General features: G+C 40.8%; 1 protein-coding gene across 4 annotated transcripts; it reads left to right on the top strand.

The window, feature by feature from the left end:
* The first annotated feature begins 665 nt into the window (after positions 1-665).
* Positions 666-24,126, top strand: phka1a (phosphorylase kinase, alpha 1a (muscle)). 4 transcript variants are annotated; one of them, XM_030780834.1, is made up of 33 exons: positions 666-941; positions 2,034-2,192; positions 3,183-3,230; positions 3,587-3,755; positions 4,125-4,207; positions 4,375-4,455; positions 5,983-6,081; positions 6,650-6,796; positions 8,049-8,102; positions 8,308-8,430; positions 8,582-8,677; positions 8,969-9,076; positions 9,242-9,320; positions 9,405-9,539; positions 9,733-9,842; positions 10,100-10,244; positions 10,451-10,529; positions 10,730-10,890; positions 12,013-12,183; positions 12,714-12,802; positions 13,018-13,163; positions 13,516-13,669; positions 13,955-14,034; positions 15,570-15,648; positions 16,288-16,417; positions 16,528-16,629; positions 16,912-17,027; positions 17,963-18,001; positions 18,510-18,554; positions 18,885-19,046; positions 19,160-19,213; positions 19,360-19,564; positions 23,587-24,126. In XM_030780834.1, the coding sequence occupies exons 1-33, from the start codon at positions 864-866 to the stop codon at positions 23,754-23,756; spliced, it is 3,696 nt and encodes a 1,231-aa protein (XP_030636694.1). In that variant the 5' UTR covers positions 666-863; the 3' UTR covers positions 23,757-24,126. The 4 variants fall into 4 exon arrangements, with proteins under 4 accessions (XP_030636694.1, XP_030636696.1, XP_030636697.1 ...); XM_030780836.1 differs by lacking the exon at positions 18,510-18,554 and adding an exon at positions 18,817-18,830 and having other exon boundaries at positions 10,730-10,914; positions 12,019-12,183; positions 12,714-12,806; ... (2 more) ...; positions 19,360-19,560; positions 23,583-24,126; XM_030780837.1 differs by lacking the exons at positions 17,963-18,001; positions 18,510-18,554 and having other exon boundaries at positions 10,730-10,914; positions 12,019-12,183; positions 12,714-12,806; ... (3 more) ...; positions 19,360-19,560; positions 23,583-24,126.
* Positions 24,127-25,363: the final 1,237 nt, after the last annotated feature.

Here is a 25,363-nt window from a genome sequence, read left to right as displayed (position 1 = left end):
CCGCAGGGCGTGACAGAGGGGCTTGCTAGACACTCTTTGACAAGAACTGAGTCAATTCAATCACTTGTAATGACTGTCAGTGTGTAGGACTTTGTTGCTGTTGTTGTTGTTGATGATGATGATGATGATGATGGTGGTTTTGAAAGTGTTGTTGGTTTATGATCAGCTCGTAACTTACTTAAAACGCAGGCGCTGTTGGTGATCCAGTGGAATGTATCTGTACAGTCTCAAATGAACTCACAGACTGGCTCGGGAGTGGGAGGCACTCCTTGAAATTAGAGATGTTTAACGATCAGTGGCTGGAGAGCACGTGTTCCCCTGATCTAGCACCGGAGCGGAACCGCAGCAGTCCTTACAGACACAAAAAAGTTATTTAAGCTTTATAACTTTTCTGCAGCAAACAGTTACCTTAGCCTCACACCATCTGTACGTTTATTTTGGAAAATACGGAAGAGCGTACGGCTGGTTCTGCACTGACAGTATCTATATTTTCGTAAGACTGTTGCAGTTTTTTGCCGTTTTACTGTCCTTTCGACTAGATTTCAGTTGTCAATTTTTGTTTGTACACGCTTTGTTCAGCTGATACAAGAACATTTTACTTGATTACAAAAACTTTTGACGTTATAGAAGTAGCATATCTAACCCGGCGTCGTTTCTTCACGAGTGTGTAACCCTATCATTTTGTATAGCCTTACTTGGTCTATCCTACTTCAAGAGGACGATAAAACGGAGTTTGTCAGTTTGTATGTGCTTCGATGTGGTCTCTGTTCGCTTCTGCAACATCCAGCTGAATAACACCAGGAAACTTTGAAATGACTTCCACGGAGATTTATGTTTAAGGACAAAAACTATCACAGAACAAAATGAGGAGTCGCAGTAATTCTGGGGTCAAACTTGACAACTATGCTCGAATAGTCCAGCAAACTATTCTCCGTTTTCAAGTGAGTATTATGATTCTTAGGCTAGCGTACAAGTTTTGCTGTAGCCTAAATACTCCGTCATCGTATGCGGCGAATCTACAGTTAACAGATATGTTTCATAATGACTGCGGATAGTTAGTATCTGCATGTATGTATGGTAAGAACAGTGTCGGATCTCAAGAAATATTTTACTTGTCATCAACTAACCCAGATCTCCTGCAGAACGAATTAAATGGCAGTTTACCAAAACTTCATATTTTAAATGACGTATAGAAGGGAACCACATTGATGCAAACTGTATTAATGTGCAATTAAGGATCATAACCTCTTGTCAATCTTAAGATTGTACCGCTGGCTGTAGCGTACCACTGCACTATAGTGTCAACTTAAGTAGTGAGTTCAAGCAGATATGACTTAGACCTAGTGAAAGTCCATCAAATAACTATAATCTCTCTAGTAGGTGGAAGTCGCTCACACTAGAAAAGAAACGCTTGCATATGTGGTATTTGTAACGAAGGAAGTTTATAGAAATACGTGTTTGCGCAAAGTCAATGCGTGCAGACACCAGATGAACACACACACACACACACACACACACACACACGCAAACACACCCACACAGATACATGTTGAAACATACCGGAGGTTTGCTTGTGGTTACGTTCTCAAGCTGTTGAATGCTAGCTAATTTCCCTATTAATTAATTGTTTCTAGGTGGTGACCTCAATTTCACTGTCATTTTTCCTTCACTGTATAACTCTTGCTGACCTATCTTTGCTTTTAGCCCTCAAACTTAGTGACCTCGATATTAACTTGTGTTTATTTCAAAACGGACGACACGACGAGACCTACACTCCTTTATATGACAGTACAAACTGCTGAAGTTTTCTCACACTTCTTTGTTTTTTTGTTTTTTTTGCCAGTATGTGTTGGTCAAATGAAAGTTTCTCAGAAGGAGTTTCTTCTCTCAGTTATCAGTTGGAAACCTATCTCGTCGTTATCAACAGCAAACCATTGTGTTGTCTGAATTCATTGTTAGGACATTTTACTTATATTAAAGTTATGAACACTTATTTTGCCTTTTTTTTGTGTGTGTGTGTGTGATATATGTAGGACCCAGTAACAGGTCTTCTGCCGGCAAGTGAGGAGCACCCGGATGCTTGGGTTCGTGACAATGTTTACAGCGTCGTGTCAGTGTGGGCCCTTAGTCTGGCCTACCGAAAGAACGCTGACCGCGACGAGGACAAAGCCAAGGCCTACGAGCTGGAACAAGTGAGAAGCAGGGGTTGTGTTTGTTTGTGTCTTGTTTAGAATGAGTGGGTTTGTATGTGTGTGTGTGTGTGTCTGTATTATCAGACACCCACCAGCTGTCCTGTAATGTTGGACTTTCTTACTGGATTTTCAACAGCATCTGAAACTTGCACAGAAATGTACCTCAACAATATTAACATCTCATCTTTGGAAGATGGCATGATGTCTTAAAAATGGGGAAATTGAATAGAGAGACGAGAAAATATACCTTTGAGGCTATTTTCAGAAGGTCTCGGTAGACGCAGCACTCATGAGATAAGCTGTATAGCAGCGAGTGTGCTCATTTTGCAGTGAAGTCGTGTGATGTAACAGAAGTTATCAGTATACCTGTGAATGCACTGGGTCTCCACGTGTCACTGTATATGTCAGAGAAGATCCACAGGTCATGCAGCTATACTGTAACATAGGCCTAAGTGGACTAAGTGTGGGTCAGTTTATTTTGGAAAATGTCAGTTTGACCTCTCTGGTTGTGTGTCTGTGTATGGGTGGGTAGGTGGGTGAGAGAGAGAGAGAGAAACACACACATACACAAACACATGGGTATGATTCAACTTTGAAGCTAGGATGAGTTTCTTAAACCAAAATTATTTAACTTTGTTATAGATCAGTAACCCTGGATTTACTACATCTGTATGGGTGTGTTGTGTGTGTGTGTGTGTGTGTGCGCGCGCGCGTGTGTGTGTGCGTGCGTGCGTGCTTGTGACGTTGGTGTTTATTTATGTGAGCGGAGCGTAATCTGGTACTGTGCTTAGAAGGGGACCCTGGTCCTAGCATTCTCATGTTTCACTTTACCTTGAACTGACCAATTAAACGAGGAGATGAAAAGGTCATAGTTGAACCTGAATGCTGAGTGTTGTCCCCATGTTCTCAAGCTGCATGTGTCTCAAATACTGACTCTCTCTCTTTCTCTCTCTCTCTTTTTTTTCTCTCCTTTTTTTTCTCTTTCTCCAGAGTGTTGTGAAGCTCATGAGGGGTTTACTTCAGTGCATCATGCGGCAGGTACCGTGCAAATCCTTCCGCACCCCAAAAAACTCCAGTCCGCACCTCCGCGCCTCCTAATTGACGTGCTTATTCGAAATGTCGTTAGATATAATTACCTGACACCAGATGGCGAGAGGTGACTCGGCACGCCGGTGCGCAGCCGCTCACAGGCCGTGCTATTCTGTTTCTTGTCAGAAGGGCCGTAACCGTCAGGCTTGTAGCCAAATAACCAATCCACCCCCACTCCTCCCCCCACCCCCCGCCGGCTGTCTATCTGCCTGACACTCGTCGGGCTCTTGAACGCTATGTCCTGGCCTGAGTGCATGAAATTGGCCCCGTGTGTCATTTGTCATCTGTGTCGTTTTCCTCCTCAGCTGGACAAAGTGGAGAAGTTCAAGTACAGCAAGAGCACCATGGACTGCCTCCATGCCAAGTACAATACCCACACCTGCGCCGCTGTGGTGGGTGATGGAGAGTGGGGGCACTTGCAGCTGGATGCCACCTCCGTCTACCTGCTCTTCCTTGCGCAGATGACTGCCTCAGGTATAACGGGCATTTTTTACGCCGTCGTGCCACTATCCACCATTATTACCTCAGTAATTTATACCACGTTCTGGAATGCATGAACCCAACCTTCCGGCCCTAGTGGCGAAAATATGTATGTGATCCATCCCATACAGACTGATGTGATTACACGATTTGATAATATTAGGTTTTTTCACCCCATTCCAGTGAAAAGTCTAAATTGACCCTGTGTCTAGCTGAGTTTGTTTAGCTGCTGTTATAGCACCTGTGCTTTGCTTTAGCAGAAGTACACTAAAAGAAGTGAGTTGTTGTCTCACAACATGTGTTAGTCTTGCATTTTTTGTGTGGTCTCGCTGAGTCACTCCTCACGTCATGTGTCTTTCGCAGGACTGCACATTATCTACACTCAGGATGAAGTGGACGTGGTGCAGAACCTAATGTTTTATATAGAGACCGCATACAAAATAGCTGTAAGTCTCAACCAGTAGGCCTCTCTAGACAGACGGCCGTGTTTTATCCAGTCAAAGTATCACAGAGAACTTGTCCTCACTGAGATGTTTGAGTTTGAGTTTGAGTCGCCATCACGTGTAGTAACTCTGTGATGTTTTACGCTCGTTTCTCTTTTCCCGCCTCTCAGGATTATGGAATGTGGGAACGAGGGGACAAGACCAACCAGGGAATTCCCGAGCTAAACGCTAGCTCCATAGGCATGGCTAAAGTGAGTGTATTGATCAATGGCAACAGCAAGTTAGATCAATTGTAGCTAACGACATGAAGCATTAGAATTATATTATCTAATTCACACTCTCTCTGGGCCATTAATTTAAAAGCGGTTAAAAGCGGTTCGATTTTTTTTCTAATATATCTACCAACTGTTTTCTGACTCTGGAATGAACTAAGTGTGCTAACATCTGTTTCCCCACATAAAAGAATGTAATTGAAAGGCTAGGCTTAAAAAAAAATGTTTGACTTCAAAAGCCTTGAGTTGAATTGCCCTGCTGAAGGGCAGTTTGCTCAATCTTTTATAGTTTAAACAGGCGTTAAAATACACGCTAAGTATATCAGCTTCAGCCTGATGTGTGTCTAATTGCTTAATGTTAGGTTCCTTGGGCTTGTTGACTATGAAAGGTCAAAGCATCTGAAGTAAGTGAAACCCAAGCACTCTTATGCTGGAAAGCCTCTGCTGGTGTTGAGTACACTTGTTTTCAGTAGGTTCCTTTTAATCGACTTGCTTTATCATAGCTTTCATTCCGTGATAGCGTCTGTTTACATCAAGACGTGGAGGCCAGGTCCGCGTCCTCCGATACATGCCAACAGCGCACTGTTCCTCTGTTCGCTGCTTTCTCTCTCTCTCTCTCTCTCTCACTTCCAGTCATCCACATCCACACAACCCCCCTTACTGAGACTATGTGACTCACTCTCTTTCTCTGTCTCTCACTCTCTCTCTCTCTCTCTCTCTCTCTCTTTCTCCTCCCTCCCTCTGTCGAGACCCACTCACTCATACACAATGTTATTCATCCCGGTCGTAGAACAGCTGAGAATGCTGTTGAGATTGACGTGGGGAAGGCCAACGCATGCGCTCTTCCTGTGAACACGGCTCTCCATTTCGGTGTACCTGACCCAGTATAACCTTGTGTTGGCCCCTCCAGTGTGGCGTTCCATGGCCAGCTTAAGGGAGCGTCGCGTAAACGGCGTCCACGGACCATCCTGACCGTGCTCCAAAGTCTTCCGAGCCCAAGCCAAGATCACAGTGAATGTCCCTTCCCTTTCGGGAAATGAAAGGGGATCTTTTTGTGAATGGTGCCAAAGGTGTTTACAAAGTCCTTTCTGTTTTAGTGAAACCCCATAAGTTTTGCTGTCATTTAAAGTTTTAATATCATTGTGGTAGAAAATTCCGGAATGAAAAACTTAAAGGGATTCGACAGCTCTTGGCCTGCGTCCTACACTAAAGCATTGCACTCGTGCAAATAAATGGAAACCTGATCAGCATTGTATAGCAAGTGGCTTTCCCAATCGTTGGTTCATGTGTCAGTCGGTACTATTTTAAAATATCCTGGAAGTCTTAAATAAAACCATTATGGTGTTTTGAAGCCCAGAATCTCCAAAGTGAAAGGTGGATAATTTGTTGTTCATGGCCAGAGATCTGAAACACTGGGAATGAATGTTGCCTTTGTTGTCAATGTGAAGCCAGACTCACAGTTGAGCACAGTGGAAAAACACTGAATGGATTTCTTTGTGGTCCCAGGCTGCATTGGAGGCCCTTGATGAACTGAATCTGTTTGGTGCCAAAGGAGGACCCAGTTCTGTGGTTCACGCTTTAGCGGATGACATCCAGCACTGCCAGGTAGAATTCTGATATCTGTATTTGTCTCCCAGTGTTCACAATATCCTATAACATTACCATTGCAATTTCATTTTCAGCGGTGATGTTAGAGGATTTGTTTTCTTGCAATTTTTTGCAATTTCACATTTTTTGCAATTTCACATATTTTAGAGGTTTTTCTTCACTGTCCTCTGCTCCCATAAAAAAAAAAAAAAAAAAAAAAAAAAAAAAAAAAAGGATTTTTGACTTAAACTGCCTGTAATTTTGGATTTGAACTCATTGAACTCAATTTCACCCCGCACCATGTTTCCCAATGTCTGATAAATGCATTCCAAATTCAGAACCTGAAGAACACTTATTCTCAGTCTTATAACACTGGTATGTCTGTGAGTTCCTCCCATTTCATTGCAGAACCCTCATTCTCAGTCTCATAGCATTGTTCTGTCTGTGAATATCTCCCATTTCTGAAGTCTTAGTCAGCTCTGTTATGTACTTTTCTCCAAGACAGTCTAACAACGATGAGTAATGTATTATTTTTTTTAAAGCTAACTCACTGGAATGTCGACTTTACCCTCTTTGTTTTCTCCAGTCCATCCTGAACTCTATGTTACCCAGAGCCTCCACCTCTAAAGAAGTGGATGCCGGAGTTCTCTCCATCATCTCTTACCCGGCATTTGCTGTGGAGGACATGAACATAGTGAACATCACCAAGGAAGAGATCATCTCCAAACTCCAGGTCAGCCAACCAACCCAAATCCACTCAGCAACACAGACTGAATGGTCTTATACGGTGAAGACTGCATCTGTTAGCTTGATATCTGTAAAGTAATGTGGGTCACGTGGATAGCAGTTAGCTTGATACCTGTAAAGTAATGTGGGTCATGTGGATAGCTGTTATCCTGATACCTGTAAAGTAATGTTGGCCATATGGATAGCTGTTATCCTGATACCTGTAAAGTAATGTGGGTCATATGGATAGCTGATACCTGTAAAATAATGTAGGCCATATGGATAGGTGTTATCCTGATACCTGTAAAGTAATGTAGGCCATATGGATAGGTGTTAGCCTGATACCTGTAAAGTAATGTGCGTCATGTGGATAGCTGTTAGCCTAATACCTGTAAAGTAATGTGCGTCATGTGGATAGCTGATACCTGTAAAGTAATGTGGGTCATGTGGATAGCTGTTAGCCTAATACCTGTAAAGTAATGTGGGTCATGTGGATAGCTGTTAGCCTGATACCTGTAAAGTAATGTGGGTCATATGGATAGCTGATACCTGTAAAATAATGTAGGCCATATGGATAGGTGTTATCCTGATACCTGTAAAGTAATGTAGGCCATATGGATAGGTGTTAGCCTGATACCTGTAAAGTAATGTGCGTCATGTGGATAGCTGTTAGCCTAATACCTGTAAAGTAATGTGCGTCATGTGGATAGCTGATACCTGTAAAGTAATGTGGGTCATGTGGATAGCTGTTAGCCTAATACCTGTAAAGTAATGTGGGTCATGTGGATAGCTGTTAGCCTGATACCTGTAAAGTAATGTGGGCCATGTGGATAGCTGTTAGTCTGATACCTGTAAAGTAATGTGGGTCATGTGGATAGGTGTTAGTCTGATACCTGTAAAGTAATGTGGGTCATGTGGATAGCTGTTATTAGCCTGATACCTGTAAAGTAATGTGGGTCATGTGGACAGCTGTTAGCCTGATACCTGTAAAGTAATGTGTGTTATGTGGATAGTGACACAGGAATATGAGGCTGCTGTTTGAGCTTTGAGTAACGTTTGGCCAATGCTTTACTTTTTGCCCTCGTTGACCCCTGATAGGGCCATTATCTTTAAAGGATGACTGGCTTTAGTAGCGTTAGCGATACCCTCATTCATATGGCCTGAGATAGGACCAATCTCTCTGTCTCTGTTTGTTTTCTTTGCCTGTGATATGACCAATCTCTCTGTCTCTGTTTGTTTTCTTTGGCTGTTTTCCACAGGGACGATATGGCTGCTGCAGGTTTCTCCGAGATGGACATAAAACCCCTAAAGAGGTAACTATAATAATAACTATAACAACAATAATAATGATGATTATAAAAATGATAATAAATTCAATTCTGTTCACTGTCTCTACTGGGGAGTCTTTGGACCATTGTTATGTTGGTCAGACTATTAATTATTTAAACTGAAGGTCAGTCAAGGTCATTTATTAGATATTCTCGTATTGTCTTTGAACCTTGTGACTCGTGTCCTGAGGACCCTAACCGGCTGTACTATGAATCTGCTGAGCTGAAACTGTTTGAGAACATTGAGTGTGAGTGGCCACTGTTCTGGGCCTACCTCATCCTGGATGGCATTTTCATCAACAGTCCTGAACAGGTAACAGACATTTATCGCTGTATTAAATACTATATACATACTATATATGTGCATATATATTTATAGATAGATATAGATACATGTATTTTTGTTAAACTATAGATTCATCTGAAACTTTATTCTCATGAACGATGTTCTGTTGTGGCCACAGGTGGAGGAATATCGAGAGGCGTTGGATGGAATATTGATCAAACGGAAGGATGGGATTCGTCTGGTGCCTGAACTTTACAGTGTACCTGCTGATAAGGTAAAACTGATTCTGCCACTGTGTGTGTGTGTGTGTGTGTGTGTGTGTGTGTGTGTGTGTTGGCTGGGAAATGATAAAGTCGTCATTTGAAGCAAGACTGCACTCATGTTTTCCTTTTAAATTCAGACCTGATCAAGTTGACTTTGACTTTGAACGTAGGAGAACTGTGAATCATTGACACCAAGCAGTACTGAATGACAAACTGAACAAAATTCTTCAAAGTGTCCTGTCATAGACTGCACTTAAATAAGTAAATGAAGGATCAATCCCCTGGGTCATTTCTCCTATCAGGTGGATGAAGAGTATGTGAACCCTCATTCAGTGGAGAGGATCCCCATGGGAAAATGCCCCCTGAGATGGGGGCAGTCTCTTTACATCCTTGGAAACTTACTGGCAGAGGTGAGACATTGTCCCCATTATTCAACCCTTTGGTTAGAGGTTTGCGTTCCTGTTGGGTACTGTTGTTCTGACTTCGCAGGCCAGATGTTGTTAGTTTGTAGTTTTGTATGGCTGAGCTTTTGAATATTTGTTAGTTGTTTTTTTTTGTTCTTTTTTTCTTTGAAGGGTTTCTTGGCCCCCGGAGAAATCGATCCACTAAACCGACGATTCTCCACCATCCCCAAACCAGATGTTGTCGTCCAAGGTTTGTTTTAGAGGTTCGAGATCGTTTCATGTCAACTAATACTTGACGTTTTAGAGTGAATTACGATACGTGTCTGTCCTGTAGTCTCTATTGTGGCTGAGAATGAGGACATTAAGGCATTGCTGCTGAAGAACGGGATTGAGGTGGAGACGGTAGCAGACATCCATCCCATTCGGATGCAGCCTGCACGAGTCCTCAGCCACATTTATGCCAGACTAGGTAAGGAACAAGCTAGTCATGACCTTCAGTGTTGCTTAGCAACAATACGAGTCACTTCTGAGTAACTAGTTAATTAAACCGCACACTTAAGCCCAGAATAAGTTACATTTAATCTTTTGGAGGTCTTTGAGCTGGTGTTATAAATCTAATCTGCTACACGTGCTCATTTGCTGTGCATGGATTAAATCTTTAGGGCGTAATCAGAGATTGGGACTAACGGGAAGACCGTACCGTAGAATTGGCGTGTTGGGGACGTCAAAGCTGTACATCGTCCGTAACACCATATTTGCCTTCACGCCTCAGGTATGGAAGAGAGAGTGGCAACGCATGTGTGATGAACTTATCATACAAATCACTGGTGTAAATGCTCCCTGGTTCTGTTTGAATGGTTTCCTACAGCATCTATGAGTGGTTGAAAATCTTCAGTGTTCTGCGTTAGTAGCAACTTTTTGCTTTCGCTGTGCCCCCTCCCCCTTTTCTCGGTTATTGTTTCACTGTCTTTCTCTCCTCATTCTCTTTTTTTTCTTCTCTCCTTTTTTCCCCTCTTGTTCTCCATGCAGTTCATAGACCATCAGCAGTTCTACCTGGCCCTGGATAACAGGATGATAGTGGAGATGTTACGCAATGACCTAGCATACCTGTCTTCTCGCTGGAGGATGACTGGCCGCCCGACGGTCACATTTCCCATCTCCCAGACCATGCTCAGTTAGTCTCCCAAGCATTTTAAACTGTATCAGTCACATCCGCTGGTTACCTTGTTCTATTATCAATTGTAAGCAATCAGTGTGTGTGTTTTTTAATGCCCCCCCCCCAGTAAATAATCCTGCATTGCATTTTGGGTAATTTCTTAGTTGAGTAAAGTTGATGTGACCGGACTTACCGCTGATGGATATTTTTTCTTATGTTTGTAGCTGAGGATAGAACTGATCTGGATCCTGCTGTTTTAGCCACACTGAAGAAACTTCAGGATGGATACTTTGGAGGAGCAAGGTGTGTGACTCATTGTAAAACCCCCCAAAAAAAAGAAGGTATTTGAGCTGCACAGATCCACATGATTTCCCTGCCCAACTCATTTTTTTTCTTTCTTTCTTTCTTTCTTTCTTTCTTTCTTTCTTTCTTTCTTTCCGTCTTTCTGTCCCTTTCTCCCTCTTACCTTTGCGACCCCCCCCCCTCCCCTTTGCCATCCCCAGGATACAGACAGGGAAGCTGTCGGAGTTCCTGACCACCTCGTGTTTTGCTAACTTGAGCTTCATGGATAATGGTAAGACAGAGACCAGCAGCATGAGCTGGGAGGAAGAGGATGATGAAGATGGCTGCTTTGCTGAGGGGACTATGCATGAGTTTAATGATGGTAAGGGGAAGATGCCCTGTAGTGGCATACAGTGACACAACCAGTGGAGTTGATTCAGTGATTCAAACATCCAGTAAACGCATATGTAATCTTAATTAGACGTAGATTAAGTAGTCTAGCCACACGTGTACAATGGTTATTATTGTTAGAGTCTTTAGCATAAGTGTCTTTCATTCTGACTTGTCAGTCAGTTTAATTGATCAGATCTGATTAGCCAGTTGGTGACTTAAATGAACTCTTTTTAACAAATTTGTTTTCAAGATCAGTCGAACTTCACAGTATGTCTGTTGATTCAATAAGATGACATTGTTCTGTTAAATTACCATGTTGTGGATTTAATAATTGAAATTAATTGTTAATTTTGAAATTAATCAACAAGTTTAAAATGAATTAATTGTTAACTGTTAAATCCAGTTCTCACAAAATATGCTAATACTCACTTTGTGTTCACTGACCTTTGACACCTGACGCCCCCCTTTTCTATTAATCACGACGTATCACTCCTAATTTCCCTACCATCATTGCAAGAGGAGGTGACTCAGTGTTTTTTTTCTGTCTTTGTTGAAGACTAATGCAAAAAAAAAATAATAATAATAATGAACAGAACAGCAGCCTCTGCTTTGCACCTCAAGAATGCTGAACTGTTGTTGTGTCCAGTATACTTTTAATGAATTTCACTGGTTTGACTGGAGAAAATCTAGAATACAGGCCTTGCATTGCTGCATGGGTCATGAGAATGTTAAGTGTGGTACAGTGTTGTGCTTTGCGGATTGCGTGAGAGTGGCATGCAGTTTGAATTAATTTGAAATAACTTTGAAATAATGCATTTTTTTTTCACTTAAAGTCTATGAATGAATGTTTTGATTGTATAAACTGCATGGAGTTGATATAAGAAGAAACTTCATTTACTTGACCCCAAAAATAAATAATTATAATAATAAATAATAAATACACCCCCCCCACACACACACACAAAGCATGAATCAGTTCATGGTCTAATGTATTACAGGTGAACGTTTTTTGCTACAGTAACGTTCTCGGTTCAGTTAAATACACAAAGGCTCACTGTTAAAACAGTCGTGTAATTATTCATGTCTGTTTCGCTGTCGTGTCCACCCTCAGAGATAGACGACTTGGCGGAGTATTTGGACCGGCTTTTGTTGACCGCTGTGCCCCCGCAGCCTCTGAAAGTGGAGGGCAAACCCGGTGGACTGAGCCGTTTCCGGGCAGCCGCCAAAAAGACACAAGAGATGGTGTCTCTAATGAACAAAGCCAAAGAGCTCAACATTCACAGTAAGTCAGATGACTCTTGTCTAATCCTGCGCGACCGTTGTAATAAAAATGCAACTTTGATTAACGATCGTGCGGCTTTAGGCGCCATGTGCTCGTGTGTACTGCAACCGTGCACGAGACCAGCTCGATTCATTTAAGTCGAACACGAGTGGTGTACGCTATTTGGAAGTGTGCGTTTATCATTTCAAAAGTTTCAAAAATATTATAGTATTACAGTTTTTTTTTTTCTCAGTTTCAGTGCTGTGGTTCTCTTGGTTTTCATATCAGCCCAACCCTGCAGTCTCCTAATGGCTTATAACTGCTCACATGTTTCCCAGGAAAAATCAGTTTCTATTTATATAACGAGGGCAAAAGGCTCAGAGCCCCGGAACTTTTGGAACAGGATTTGAGGAAGCTAGTGGTGTTCCTTAAAAATCGGCTTATATTCGGAGGGTCCTCTTTAAGTTCTCATTGACTGAAGAAAAAAAAAAAAAACAGACAAACAGAAAAAAACCCATCCTTCCAATGATTTTCTATGTGTCTCTTTTCAGACGTGCACATGTATCTCCCAACGAAGCTCTTCCGCTCTCCTCAGCCTGCACTGAACCTTAAAGACTCTTCAGGCCCTGCGGCCTCCCGGGTGCGTCACAGATCTCTTCACCAACAGGGGCAAAAAAAAAATCCTCCGAATTATTTTCATCCATTAGCATTTTTATTTTAGATTCGTGTGATGTATTGGTAATGGTGTGTAGTGGTATGTATTTTTGTGTTTGGCTGATGTGATTTATATGTGTCGGTGATTTGCTTAATTACTCTCGTATACGTTTGTCTCTTGGTTGACCTTTGCTCCGTTAGGGTCCGGAAGTGATGGTGACCGCAGAATGTAACCTTCCCAGGGACGCTAGCGGGGGTATTGACTACAAGGCCTTGGCCCACCTGCTTAAAGAGACCCAGAATTTACAGGACCAGGCCGATATTCTTTACATCCTCTTCAAAGACAAGTCAGCCTCTTTCCCGTCTCTCCCCCGTCGCCTTTCTTTCCTCTTTTTCTTCTCTGTCTGTCAGCGTCGTCAGCTCTCGCTGCAGCTCCCTTATTACTCGCGTCAAAACTACATCTCTACCGGAATCTAAGATTTAGGATCATTTGTAACTTAATTTATCAAATTGAACTTTTTCAGGAAAAAAAAAATGTTTTTGAAATGTTTAGAAAATCATTGGCTTTTTGGGCTCTGGTAAATAGAACCCACTGTTAGTTCTGGTGAGTGTCATTGGTCGATATTTCAGCCAGTGAGAATTCTGAAAACCAGGATTTGTCTTCAGTCTAAGTGTGTTGTTGTGTTTTGCGTAACTTAGAGGTATGGACTGGGACACACACATTCACGGTAAGGGCAGCACGGTGCGTAACCTGCTGGCGGATCTGTACGACAAAGCCGGAGACCTGAAACACTGGGGCCTCATCCGAATGATTTCCGGAATGCTCCGCAAGAAAGTGGAGGAGCTGGATTGGGTACAGTGCACAGCATTTAGATATTACATATGTGTGTGTGTGTGTGTGTGTGTGTGTGTGTATATATATATATATATATATATATATATATATATATATACACATGTATTCTTTTTTTCGTCTGTACTGCTTCAAAACATTTAATGGTTTGCCATGTTATTTGTCAACAACACATAGGGGCCTTGACACATTAATCAGTCCATTTTTAATGTTTTTTGATATATAGTAGTATCTTGCGTTTGTGTGTGTGTGTGTGTTTTTTCTAACATTGTGGTTGTTTTGCAGGCCTGTTCTGACCTGCTGGCCCACCAGAAACACCTGACAGTGGGATTACCGCCGGAGCCTCGTGAGAAGACCATCTCAGCGTAAGTAAATGAGTGACGACCGACACCGCCCAGTCACTCCCGTGTCACGCACGTTTAAACTCCAAAGGGCAGTTTGCTAAAGCCCTAGGCGTGTGTGAGAGCTTGTGTAACGGCCCCCGCGGCCGGTTATTTTAGTCACAGGCCACTGTTTGATCGCCATGTTTGCTTTGCGCTCATCAGTGATTTTTGGCTGCAGCAATGTATTCTTTCTTGGTATTTTGTTTCTATTTTTGGGTTTTGGACAGAACAGGTAGTACAGAGTCTGGAAAAAGTATTTGCTGCCTTCTTAGTTTTCTCCCTTCCTCTTACTGCGTTTCTTTTACACTGGATATTTTTTGAGATCTTTAGACAAATATCTAATGTTGGATGAAAGGGGAACTGAGTGAACCATAACACTTTTTTAATATCTACTTAATAAAAACTTAATATTAAAAAAAAATACATATATATATTTTCCTTGTGTGGAAAAAGTAATTCACCCCCCGGAAGCAATAACTGGTTGCACCACCTTTTAGCTTCAATTCGTGTAATTCAATATCGGCCTTTCACGTCACTCTGGAGAAAATTTTATCCACTCCTTCTCACAGAACTGCTTTAATTCAGACACATTGGTAGGTTTTCGAGCACGAACTGCTCATTCTTCAGTTCCTGTCTTGGCACGTCAGTTGGGTTTAGGTGTGGACTTCTCCAAAACATCAGATGTGCTTCTTTTCTGTCATTTTGGTGGGGACATGGCCTTTTGTGTTTTGGATCATTGTCTTGCTGCGTGACCCAGCTGTGATTCAGCCTCAGCTCATGGACGGATGACCAGAATTTTCTGAGACAAAGCAGAGTTCATGGTTCCTTCGATTACAGAAGATTGTCCAGGGGAATGCATCCCCACGCTACCATGACGCTACCATGACCATGTTTGACTGTTGGTATGTTGTTTTGTACTGTAGAATGCTGTATTTGGTTTACACCTGACGTAATGGGACCCATATCATCCAAAAAGGTCTATTTTTGGGAGTGTTCTGTGGACGGATAAGCTTAAAGGCTTGGGGATTGGCCAGGTTCTCCTCAGACAATGTGAAAGAAGCATTTTTGTTCACCTTCGTTAGTTTCTTTGGATGTGTTTATATATATATATATATATATATATATATATATATATGTGTGTGTATATATATATATATGGATCTCTTGTGACTTTTTGAATGATTTTATGCTGTGCCCTTGGAGAGGTTTTGGCAGGCTGGCCACTCCTGGCAAGATTCATTATTCTCTCTTTGAAGATTCTCTGTTTGGAGATTATTGCTCTTACTGTGGTTCAGTTAAATCCCCAAAGCCTTAGAATTGGCATTGTAATCCTTTCCAGACTGGTTAGATATCAGTAACTTTTCTCTGGTTATTTCAGAAATTGCCTTTGTTGGTGGCATAATATGCTAGTTTAATCTCTGTGCTGGCAACTTCACTCTGATGGCAAAGGTCAAAATAAGTGCAGCTTTGAGCCAGTGTTGTGAATGACGTGATGCTTAAAGCTGTTGTCTCTGCAGACCCTTGCCTCCTGACCAGCTGGCCAGAATGATCGACCAAGCCAGTGAAAACAACATCACCATTGCCATTCTCACACAGGTCAGTAAACCTCAGCATGATAACACATGCTGTTTGTCCAGAGCGGGCTAAGATAAAACAGTCAACGTTTCCGTGATACCGCACTCTCGTTCTATGTGTATATGTATCCGTCGCTTAACGACGGGGACACATTCTAAGATATGCGTTGCCAGGCGATTTCGTCGTTGTGCGAACATCATAGAGTGTACTTACACGAACCTAGATGGTATAGCCTACTACACAATGAGGCTATACGTTACAGCTAAAATAATGATAAACAGTACAGTATAGTAAATACATAAACCAGTAACATAGTTGTTTATTATTATGATCAAGTATTACATACTGTACGTAACTGTATGTGCTAGTACTTTTAGATGACCGGCAGTACTATAGGTTTGTTTACACCAGCATCACCACAAACACGTGAGTAATGCGTTACGCTACGATGTTACGATGTTACGACGGCATTAGACAATAGGAATTTTTCAGCTCCATAATCTTATGATCTTATGGGACCACTGTCGTATAGGCGGTCCATCATTGACTGAAACGTTGTTATGCAGCGCATACCTGTGTGTGTATTTCTCTTTTGTGTGTGTGTGTGTGTGTGTGTGTGCTTGTGTGTGTGTGTTTCTTTGTGTGTTTGCGGACACGCAGGAGATCATGGTGTACCTGGCTATGAACATTCGGGCCCAGCCCAGTCTGTTCCGCGAGATGTTCCGGCTGAGGATCGGACTCATCATTCAGGTCATGGCCACTGAACTTGCCCAGTCACTCAACTGCTCAGGTACTGCTCATACAACCCCCCCCCTCCCCAAAAAATCTTTCAAATATTGCATCAGGTATGTCACATTATGTGTGTGTGTGTGTGTGTGTGTGTGTGTGTGTGCTTCTCAGGTGAGGAGGCTACAGAAAGTCTAATGAGTCTCCGTCCATCTGAACTGAAGAACCTGTTGCATCACATCCTCAGCGGCAAAGAGTTCGGTGTCCAGAAGAGTGGTCAGTGTCTCCCTAAGTATAACCTGTCTGTTCCACTTCAACGTGCTCTTTCTGTTTCATCCCCTAATTTAGATTCAGATATCTTACGTAGGCTAATTTTCCACGAAAGACGAGCCCTCGGTCGCACACCCTCTGACCATCCATGTTGTCCCTGTCCCGGCATTGCTTTCGTTTTCAACAATGGTTTCTTTGCGTTTGCTGTTGGCCAAAATCTTTACACGTGTGACGTTTTGTGCAACTCCTCCTCACATGACGTATGTGTTTGTTCCCCCCCCCGCACAGTGCGTCCGGGGGAGCCGGGCGTCAGCCCCGCCATCTCCATCCAGGAGGTCGGACATGCAGGTGCTACCAAGAGTGAGAGATCAGGCATCAGCAAGCTGAAGAGTGACATGAAATTGGTATGTGTGCCGGACACTTACACACCTCCCCTCTTCGTTTATTTATTTATTTTTTTTAACGAGATGCCGCACGTTAAGTATTTAAGAATTAGTTGCTGAGGGTTCTCTTTTTCAAAAGGTAGAATTTGGTGATTAGTATCTGTGCTGTTTCAACAGCGCTTTTAATTCCGATTTAGTACAGGCCGTTACATCAAGAGGCTTAGCAACTCCTTTCAAATCTGGAGAAATAATTTAAAGGACTTTTTTTTTTTTAAGAATGGAATGCACCCACTTTGTCGTATTTGTACAAACGTATATCGCTCAGAGCTAAAGAATTTTTGTTGCATAAATATTTGGCATGCTCGGCAGCTTTTTTGGCAAGCAAGCCAAATGTTGCCTCGGTATCTACTACGTACGGAACATAGAAAAAGACAAGCCTTGCAGGCACTGGATAGGATAGCTGAATCCAGAAATACCCTGGCGTTTCTTTTGCTTCGTTTACAAAGTCTCAATCCAAACTATGGTGAACAGACAATCTGAGATTTTTTGTGTGTGTGTGTGTTTTTTCTGTCAACCATCTTGCATCAGTATTTTCTTGGATGTAAACATTTTGCGCTGCTCCAGGTTAAACCATATTCATCATTAGAATTCTAAATCTGTGTTGTGGTTAGGATTTAGACTTTAGGCTAAAAAGCCTGGATGTGGAAGATTCTACATCTACCTCTTTCAGATGCTACATTTCTGAGCTGGATCCTATACATAGTCACATCAATATCCATAGCCTGGTGTTTAGAATGCTGGTTAAGTACTAACATTCTCACCATACCAAGGTTGATGACTTCTAAATGAATAGCTGCAGGATAATGATTCATATGCTGGGCATTCAAACCACCGAGTCGAGTTTTCTCTTCTGCCGTGAGGGTTATAAAATGAATTGAACTGTCTTTCCGTTTCAGCTGGAGAAACGCAGGTTGTCATGGCCGGCCCACAGTAAGGTGATAATTATGGGTCTGGATCAAACGGGTGTGATCAGGTTTAATCCGGTTTAAGGTGGTGTCACTGTAATATATCAGAGCACTCAATACACATCTCTGGTGAAAGACCTAGTTTGTTCTCATGTGGAAGCGTCCTAATTAATACCTAATTGGTCATATTTAATTTAAAGATAATTGAATAAGGCTTACTGAGATGTTCACTACACTTTCCTCTGGCTTTATGAATCTTGGCATGATTGCTTTTGAGGCGGTTGAAGGTTGAATGGTGTCTTTCAACATTAAATCCCCTACAACTGGAAAAAGCTACACCCGGATCCTCATGTTATTGGCAATAGGTCTAGTGCATGAAAGAATACTTCCAGTGGTTCTATCAAGGGAAATTATGGTGTGGACAATGTGGTGTTTATAAGGGTGATTTGAACTTAATTATGATCACAGTTGGTGAACAGAAGTGTTTTTTCCCCAAGCTTTGATCTCACAATAATTTTTTTTTCTCTTCACTTCACAGAGTGTTCCATCACACTCCTTGGATATTGAGCATATAGAATCTGGGGTAAGGGGCTTTGATGATGGTTCTGTTTTATGAGATTGAAGACTGAGAGAATATATTCATATCAAATCAATAATGTTGCTCTGATTTAGATTTAGATTTTCTTCTGGATTGTATGTTTAAAGAGAAAATTAGCCTCATAATTAATAATTGAGAGTGTGAGTCTTATAATCAACAATATAATTTAAACACATTCTATAGTGTTTGTTTATATTCCTCTCTGGTTAGGCTCCACTCGATGTTTCTATACATGATAATGTGTAAGCATCATCTCCCCATGTCGCCAGTGAATGAGTCATAAACTAAGGTTGAATTTGTATTTCTTACATGCAGAAGTATCGGTTACCATCTATAGAGTCCCTTGACGCAGGGTTGGGTGGATCTCCGGTGAGGGACAGTAGGCAAGGCCAATGGCTACGCAGGAGGAGGCTGGATGGAGCTCTCAATAGAGTCCCGGTGGGCTTTTACCAAAAAGTCTGGAAGATTCTACAGAAGGTAAGGAGCATCTTGTCTGTGGAAATGTTGATGGGAGTTGTAATGCAACTTAGACTGTCTGGAAGGATCATTTTATCTGATGAAAAACACCTGTTTTATAATCTGTCCCACAGTGCCATGGACTTTCCATCGAGGGGTTTGTGCTTCCATCGTCAACCACACGAGAGGTTTGGAGTAACACTTTCTCGTAAAACCAAACTGCATCATCTTGTTTTAATAACACGAAACATTCAGCCCGTTCTCTCCCTCACTCTGTCTGTCTTTGTCTCCCTCTGTCCCCGTCCATCATTATCCCCCCCCCCGCTCGTTCCAGATGACCCCCGGCGAGATTAAGTTTGCGGTTCACGTGGAGACGGTTCTTAACCGCGTGCCGCAGCCGGAGTACAGGCAGCTGCTGGTGGAGGCCATTCTGGTGCTGACCATGTTGGCAGATGTGGAAATCCAAAGCGTCGGCAGCATTATCCACGTGGAGAAGATCGTTCACATCGCCAACGACATGTTCTACCAGGATCAGGTATGTGTTCGTGTGTGTGTGTGGTGTTTTGATTTTTCTAATATTCTCTTTTGTTGGTTTTTCATTTCAGATTCAGACGTCTGTCACTTTACGCTTTGAGTTTTTATTCTTTCTTATATTAGCCTACTGTGTTGTCTAAACATTGTTAGGGTTTTTCAACCTCTGCTGACTTATATCATACACATAACAGTGGGGAGGGCCACAAGACCAAACTAGGACCTGGGGGAGGGGCACATTTAAAGACTTTTGAAGTCACACACTGTAACAGTGGGACATCAGGAAATAATGGATTTTTAACTTGATGTATAGTAGCCTGTATCTGTTTTTGTGTGGAAATACAGAGACAAAAAAAAATCAGACAACATGAAACAAAGTCATAGCTTAAACTAACTTGTTTTTATTATCAAAAATAATGAGTTTTAAAAAAGAAAGAAGAAAAACTGTACAATATTTACAAGGTTCTATTTCTACTACTATTACCATTCTACTAATAACATTATTCTATTACTACTACACCTATTACTGTTCTACTACTAATAAAAAAAGAAAAGAAAAAAAAAAAAAGAAAAAAAATATCAAGACGTGAGTTTCTGGATGAAGGAGAGCTGTCTCCGAAGCTTTTCAACCTCAGCCTTCATCTTCTGTTGGGGGGAGAACAAAAGACAGTAAAAATGAGTTACTTTTTTGTTTTATTCATATAACTAGAAACAGATAACAGAGATTAGAGATTAAACTTTTTTTTTTTTTAATATAATTTCAGGTTCAGGAAAATTCTATAAAGTCAGTACTCGTATGTGAAACAACTCAACAAATAGATAACTCAGTTTAGGCTCCACATACTTTACAAATGAGTCCTCTAAAGGTCAGATGAGGGGAACTCATTCTTACCTCATTTATAGTTTGCTGCTCTTCAGTGACGCTCCGCAGCAAACATCTGTACTCATCTTTCTACAGGTAGAGAGATAACACACCGTTACAACCAGAGAGCACCGCATTTCCAACAGTTATGATGTCTCATTGACTCAGAATTTAGAATATTGTGTATTGTGTAGAATATTAGATTTAATGTAGGTCTAATGTGAAATCAAGCACGTATTTGTATGCTTGTGAAAACATACTTTTTTGACGGCTTTAGTTCTTTTGAAGGTGTCCCTGCATACAAGGAAGACTTTTCTCTGAAAAATTAAGAACGGTGGGAGGGAGACTGTAAACGCCATTTACATAAAACATTACCACATTTACATTAAACATTACCACATTTACATTAAACCGTGAAACGTAAGCATAAATGGAGAAAGTAATGTGATTATTGAAAGCGGGCGTATGACTCGTGTCAAAATCGAGGCTCAACACTCGTTGATAACAAAATGCCACTTTCATTATTGATTGGGCCAGGGAGTCGTAGCTTTCTGTCACAAACATAACACACACACACAGAGTCTGAGCCTGCTTACCTCTATGAAAAGCACAGTCTTGTTTATCTGGTCCCTTACGGTCTCCAGATGCTTTCTTGTAGTTAGCAATTCATTTAACTGGGGAGGGGGATGATACAATTCCTATTACATTTTTTGCCATTGAAATCAAGTCCAAACTTGTTAGGAAGGCATATTCATCTGACTCGCGTTACCTTTTTGTTCTTCCTTGTGATATCTGTTTTCAACTCATCCCCTTTATGTATCTGTGGAGAAACAGACAGAGCAGTAGATGAAAGAAATATGAAAGACACAGACTTTTTTTTTCTCCTGTCTCTGTAATTAATTCATTTCTTGTTGCAGTTAGACTTGGCTCTGACTAAACATTTTTTTGTTCTTACAACTCACCAGTCTGTCATAGTACTCTTTCATATAGTCATAAGTATCTTCCAAACTCTTCCCAGAGTTCAGTAGAGAATTGCTGAATGCTTCAAAGCTCAAGGGAATGGACACATCACTGCCCCACCCCCCAAAAAAGAGAAGAAAAAGTATTAGGTATTAGAAAAGAAAAAATAAGGCATTTGAATACCCAGAGACCTAATATAGAAGATTATATGTCTCAACTCAGTAACACAACGTGTTTCACAACTCGGCATGTTTAGATATCACAGATCAGTGATGTCTGGCCGGGGAAGTCTTCAATTTACTCACTCAAAATAATAATCATAGTCGGTCTGATCGTCGTCTTCGCTATCAATAGTGAAGATGACTAGAATAAAACAGACATTTGATTAGGGAGTACTGTAGACTTAAATCATTCTCTTTATTGAATTTTTATTGTAAATGCAGTACTGACACCAGCAAAATGTATATCAGGTAACCTATGAACAGATACAGTATAAACATGCTGAAGAACATACATGGAACTAAACGAAATTGCCAAGGAAACTCGTTAACGTAATCTGTACAGTGTTTTTGACGATTGAACATATTGAAAGGAACTGAATTTACCAGGATCGAACTTTCCAACTGTGTCAATGCCGAACATTTTCAGGCCTACATATTTGAAGAAAACACGTAGTCAGAAACACAGACCAGTAAAGGCAATTTGATCGGAAGAGCTTCGTTATAACTGTATTACTGTAATATAGTTGGGGGTTTAGCGGTTGCCATAGTAACAGAGAGAGCCTTATCCCTGTTCGTGATCGACCTACATTAACTTTTCCAATCTATCAACCAAGTCATAATCTAAAATCATTCATAAGCTTAGCAAAATAACTAAATTAATGTTAAAAAAAAAAAAAAACCTTAATCAGACCAGCTAATTACACTACAGCCAGCTACGTCCAGGCCATTTACACAAGCTAGGTCGTTTTCGGTGAAAGACAAAAATGATAAATAGTGATAAATACAGAGTTTGTATTTCGTACCTTAGGCTTCTGATTTTTTCTGAATTAGTTGATATTTCAGTAAGTAAAATTGATCTGAATGGCGGGCTCGTAAATGCTTAGCGAGAGCGCAGGTCGTTTGTGTTTCGTGTTGAAACGAAAATTAAAATTGGTGCGACGTCATATAGTAGCGTTGTTACTAGGAGCGATTTGTATGAAAACATTCCAAAATGTTTACGAGGTGTTGGCTATTTGTCTTATTATGGACATTGTAAGAGTGGTAGATATTTTGTATCATGTTGCTCCTTAGGTTGATCGTTAGCCACAGAGCATGACGAGAGGCTCATCAAAGTGCCATATGCAATTAGCAAATTGCTATAATTTGACGTGTATGTGGTAATGTAGTTTAACCGAGCAAACGACGTTTTATCAGTTAGACTTGCATAGTGCCACACAAAGCCATGATATGTGAACGTCAAATCATTCGTGTAGTCAGCTAAGCTAAGTCAGACATCTATAAGAAGCTACATGTTTTTTTCCTTCTTTTTTTAAGACTGAAAGGAAAAGTAACGAGCATTTGTATTTCCCCATCTTTTAAGTACTCAGCTGAACGAATAGTAGAATTAACAAGTCTGCCCTCCAGTAGTTGTGGAGATGACATATTCTCAAACGATCAGTAGGCTAGTGTGTAATCAAAATGGTTAAGCAGAAACTGAAAGCGATTGTCATGCATTACGTGGCTGCGTTATCATTAGTAACATCAACGCAATTGCGCAAATAGATAAAATAAAGTCTACCTACATCATTGTCACTAGCTAGTTCAACTTGCAGTGTGGGGGGAACAATATTATGTGTTGCTCTGCATGATTATAGTAACTGCCGTCCTCACTGATAGCAACATATTGTAATGTGACTAAAGTGCTCTGATACTGTCAAGTCATTTGTCCCCAATCCTGTCCATTCTTTCATTTTCACATATTTGTTGTCCTGTTTACAGTCACTTAAAGCCATTGGGCTCTTTCAGCATTTGAAGATAGACATCCATTAACATAGACAAACTATCATTCAGTTACTTTCAATGAAAAGACTCAACAGACAATCGAACAGCAACAATCGAAATAATTTATTAAGTACAGTCAAGCGTTGTTTAGGTCTGCACCTCCTTGACTGATATGTCCTCAGTGATTTCAATGAATCTTGTCTCCGTCTCTGCCCTTTGCAGAAAGATCTGGGTGCAGAAGAGAACATTCTAGAGAAAGACCACTCCACGGGAATCTGCAGGCTCCTGTACGACAGTGCTCCAAGCGGACGCTTTGGCACCATGACTTACCTTACCAAGGCAGTGGCCATTTACGTCCAGGAGTTCCTTCCCAGTGGTTCCTGTGCACTTCAGTGATGTTCCACATCCACAATCAGTGTGACCAGAATGGTCCTTGTCCTCTTAACGTAGTGAAGAGCTTACCTATGTAACAACCCACTGTCGTGGATAGGTCAGAGTAATAATCTAACGCACATTGACAGTAAGTCAGCACAATATGTCTAATGTAATTGCTGAAGTGGCAGATCACATCAGCAGAGTTACTGTACTGGTGGTTAAATCTAAGTCTAATATATACATACACTAATTTGCCACTGAATGCAAACTGTAAAAATCTGTTTGAAAAAATTCAGTATTTATGTCAGGTATGAAATAACTAATGATATGAGTTGTACGAAAAAGCGTAACGTAATATATTTGTTGGTCAGTCATAAATAGATGATACAGGTTTGACCACTCATTTGTCAACAGGCAGCTTTTCTGTCTAGCACGAATGTGTGCCGTTTTTTTTTTTTTTTTTCAGTATGTTTGTGGAATGGAAAGTAGCGTTGAATGGACATATTGTGTTAAGGCAGTGTCTAGAAATTAAAAATTATTTCAGCAAGTTTAATGTCAGAACTTGTTTAATCTTAAGCTAGAGAAATGTCTCAGAATAGCAGAGGTGTCCAGCTAACTAATGGGCAATCTCTTTTCATCAACATTGTTGGAGTTTTCCGTTGCAGCTAATAGTCCTCATTTTTTAAATGCGATTTGAGGCAAACATAACTTAATTTAACAATTATCATGCATCACTTAAGTAGTTAAGTACTAAATACTCAGCTAGACCAGTCTACTTCATGGATTACCGCCTAGGTAATGAAAAGTGTGAAAGTTTGTATTTTGTTTTAAAGAATTCCATTTTCCTCTTCAATTGCATGTTGCTGGGGAATGTTTGAGTTTGATTTGGATAGGTAAATATAAAAGTATTGTTAAATTGTTCACGATAATACAGGAGGACAATTCTTATTATTCTTACTTTTATTCATATTTTAAGTAAGATTTTTATGATGTGTAACTGTTTATCTTTTTACACAAATACAGAAATGTGTATTTAATTAAACAGTTCTGAATTGGACATCTCATTGTTATTCTGGTTTTTCATTCTCCATTAGTAGACAATATAATCTCTGATTCTCTGGCCACAGAATTGATCTGAGAAAAAAAAAGGTTGTTACCAAGCAACATTTCTGTTTTGTCCTCAAACCCTCATAAAGTAAATCCTGCCTGATGTTAAAGTAGGATCTTCTTTAGATGATCAATGGTTTGTTTTGGCCATGCATGTTATACATATTCTTTTTGCTGATTTTATTTTATTGGTTTAAGATTGAACTCACACTCCTGTTTGCAAAGACTAATGCCTGAACATTGTTAATATCAAGTCATTTTGGGCTGCCAGCAATGAGTACTTAAAACACTTGGCACTAGTAGGATCATGACTTTATCTGATTGTATGATCAAAGAAAAAATAAAGGATTGAAACACTTTTCAAGATTGAATTTCTTCTTTGTTACAAACCTGTGTTTTTCTGTTCACTCTGATGGATTTAAGTTTGACCTTTAACTCTTCGAAAATCTTCTGAGCGTTCACGTGCCCTCATTAGTTTAGTCTACTTAGTTTCTCTGAAGTACTCTGCAGAACAACATGCG

This window comes from Chanos chanos, chromosome 7, assembly GCF_902362185.1.
Source record: "Chanos chanos chromosome 7, fChaCha1.1, whole genome shotgun sequence".
In the NCBI taxonomy this organism is placed as follows: Eukaryota; Metazoa; Chordata; class Actinopteri; order Gonorynchiformes; family Chanidae; genus Chanos; species Chanos chanos.
This window is presented reverse-complemented; position numbering and strand designations above follow the sequence as displayed.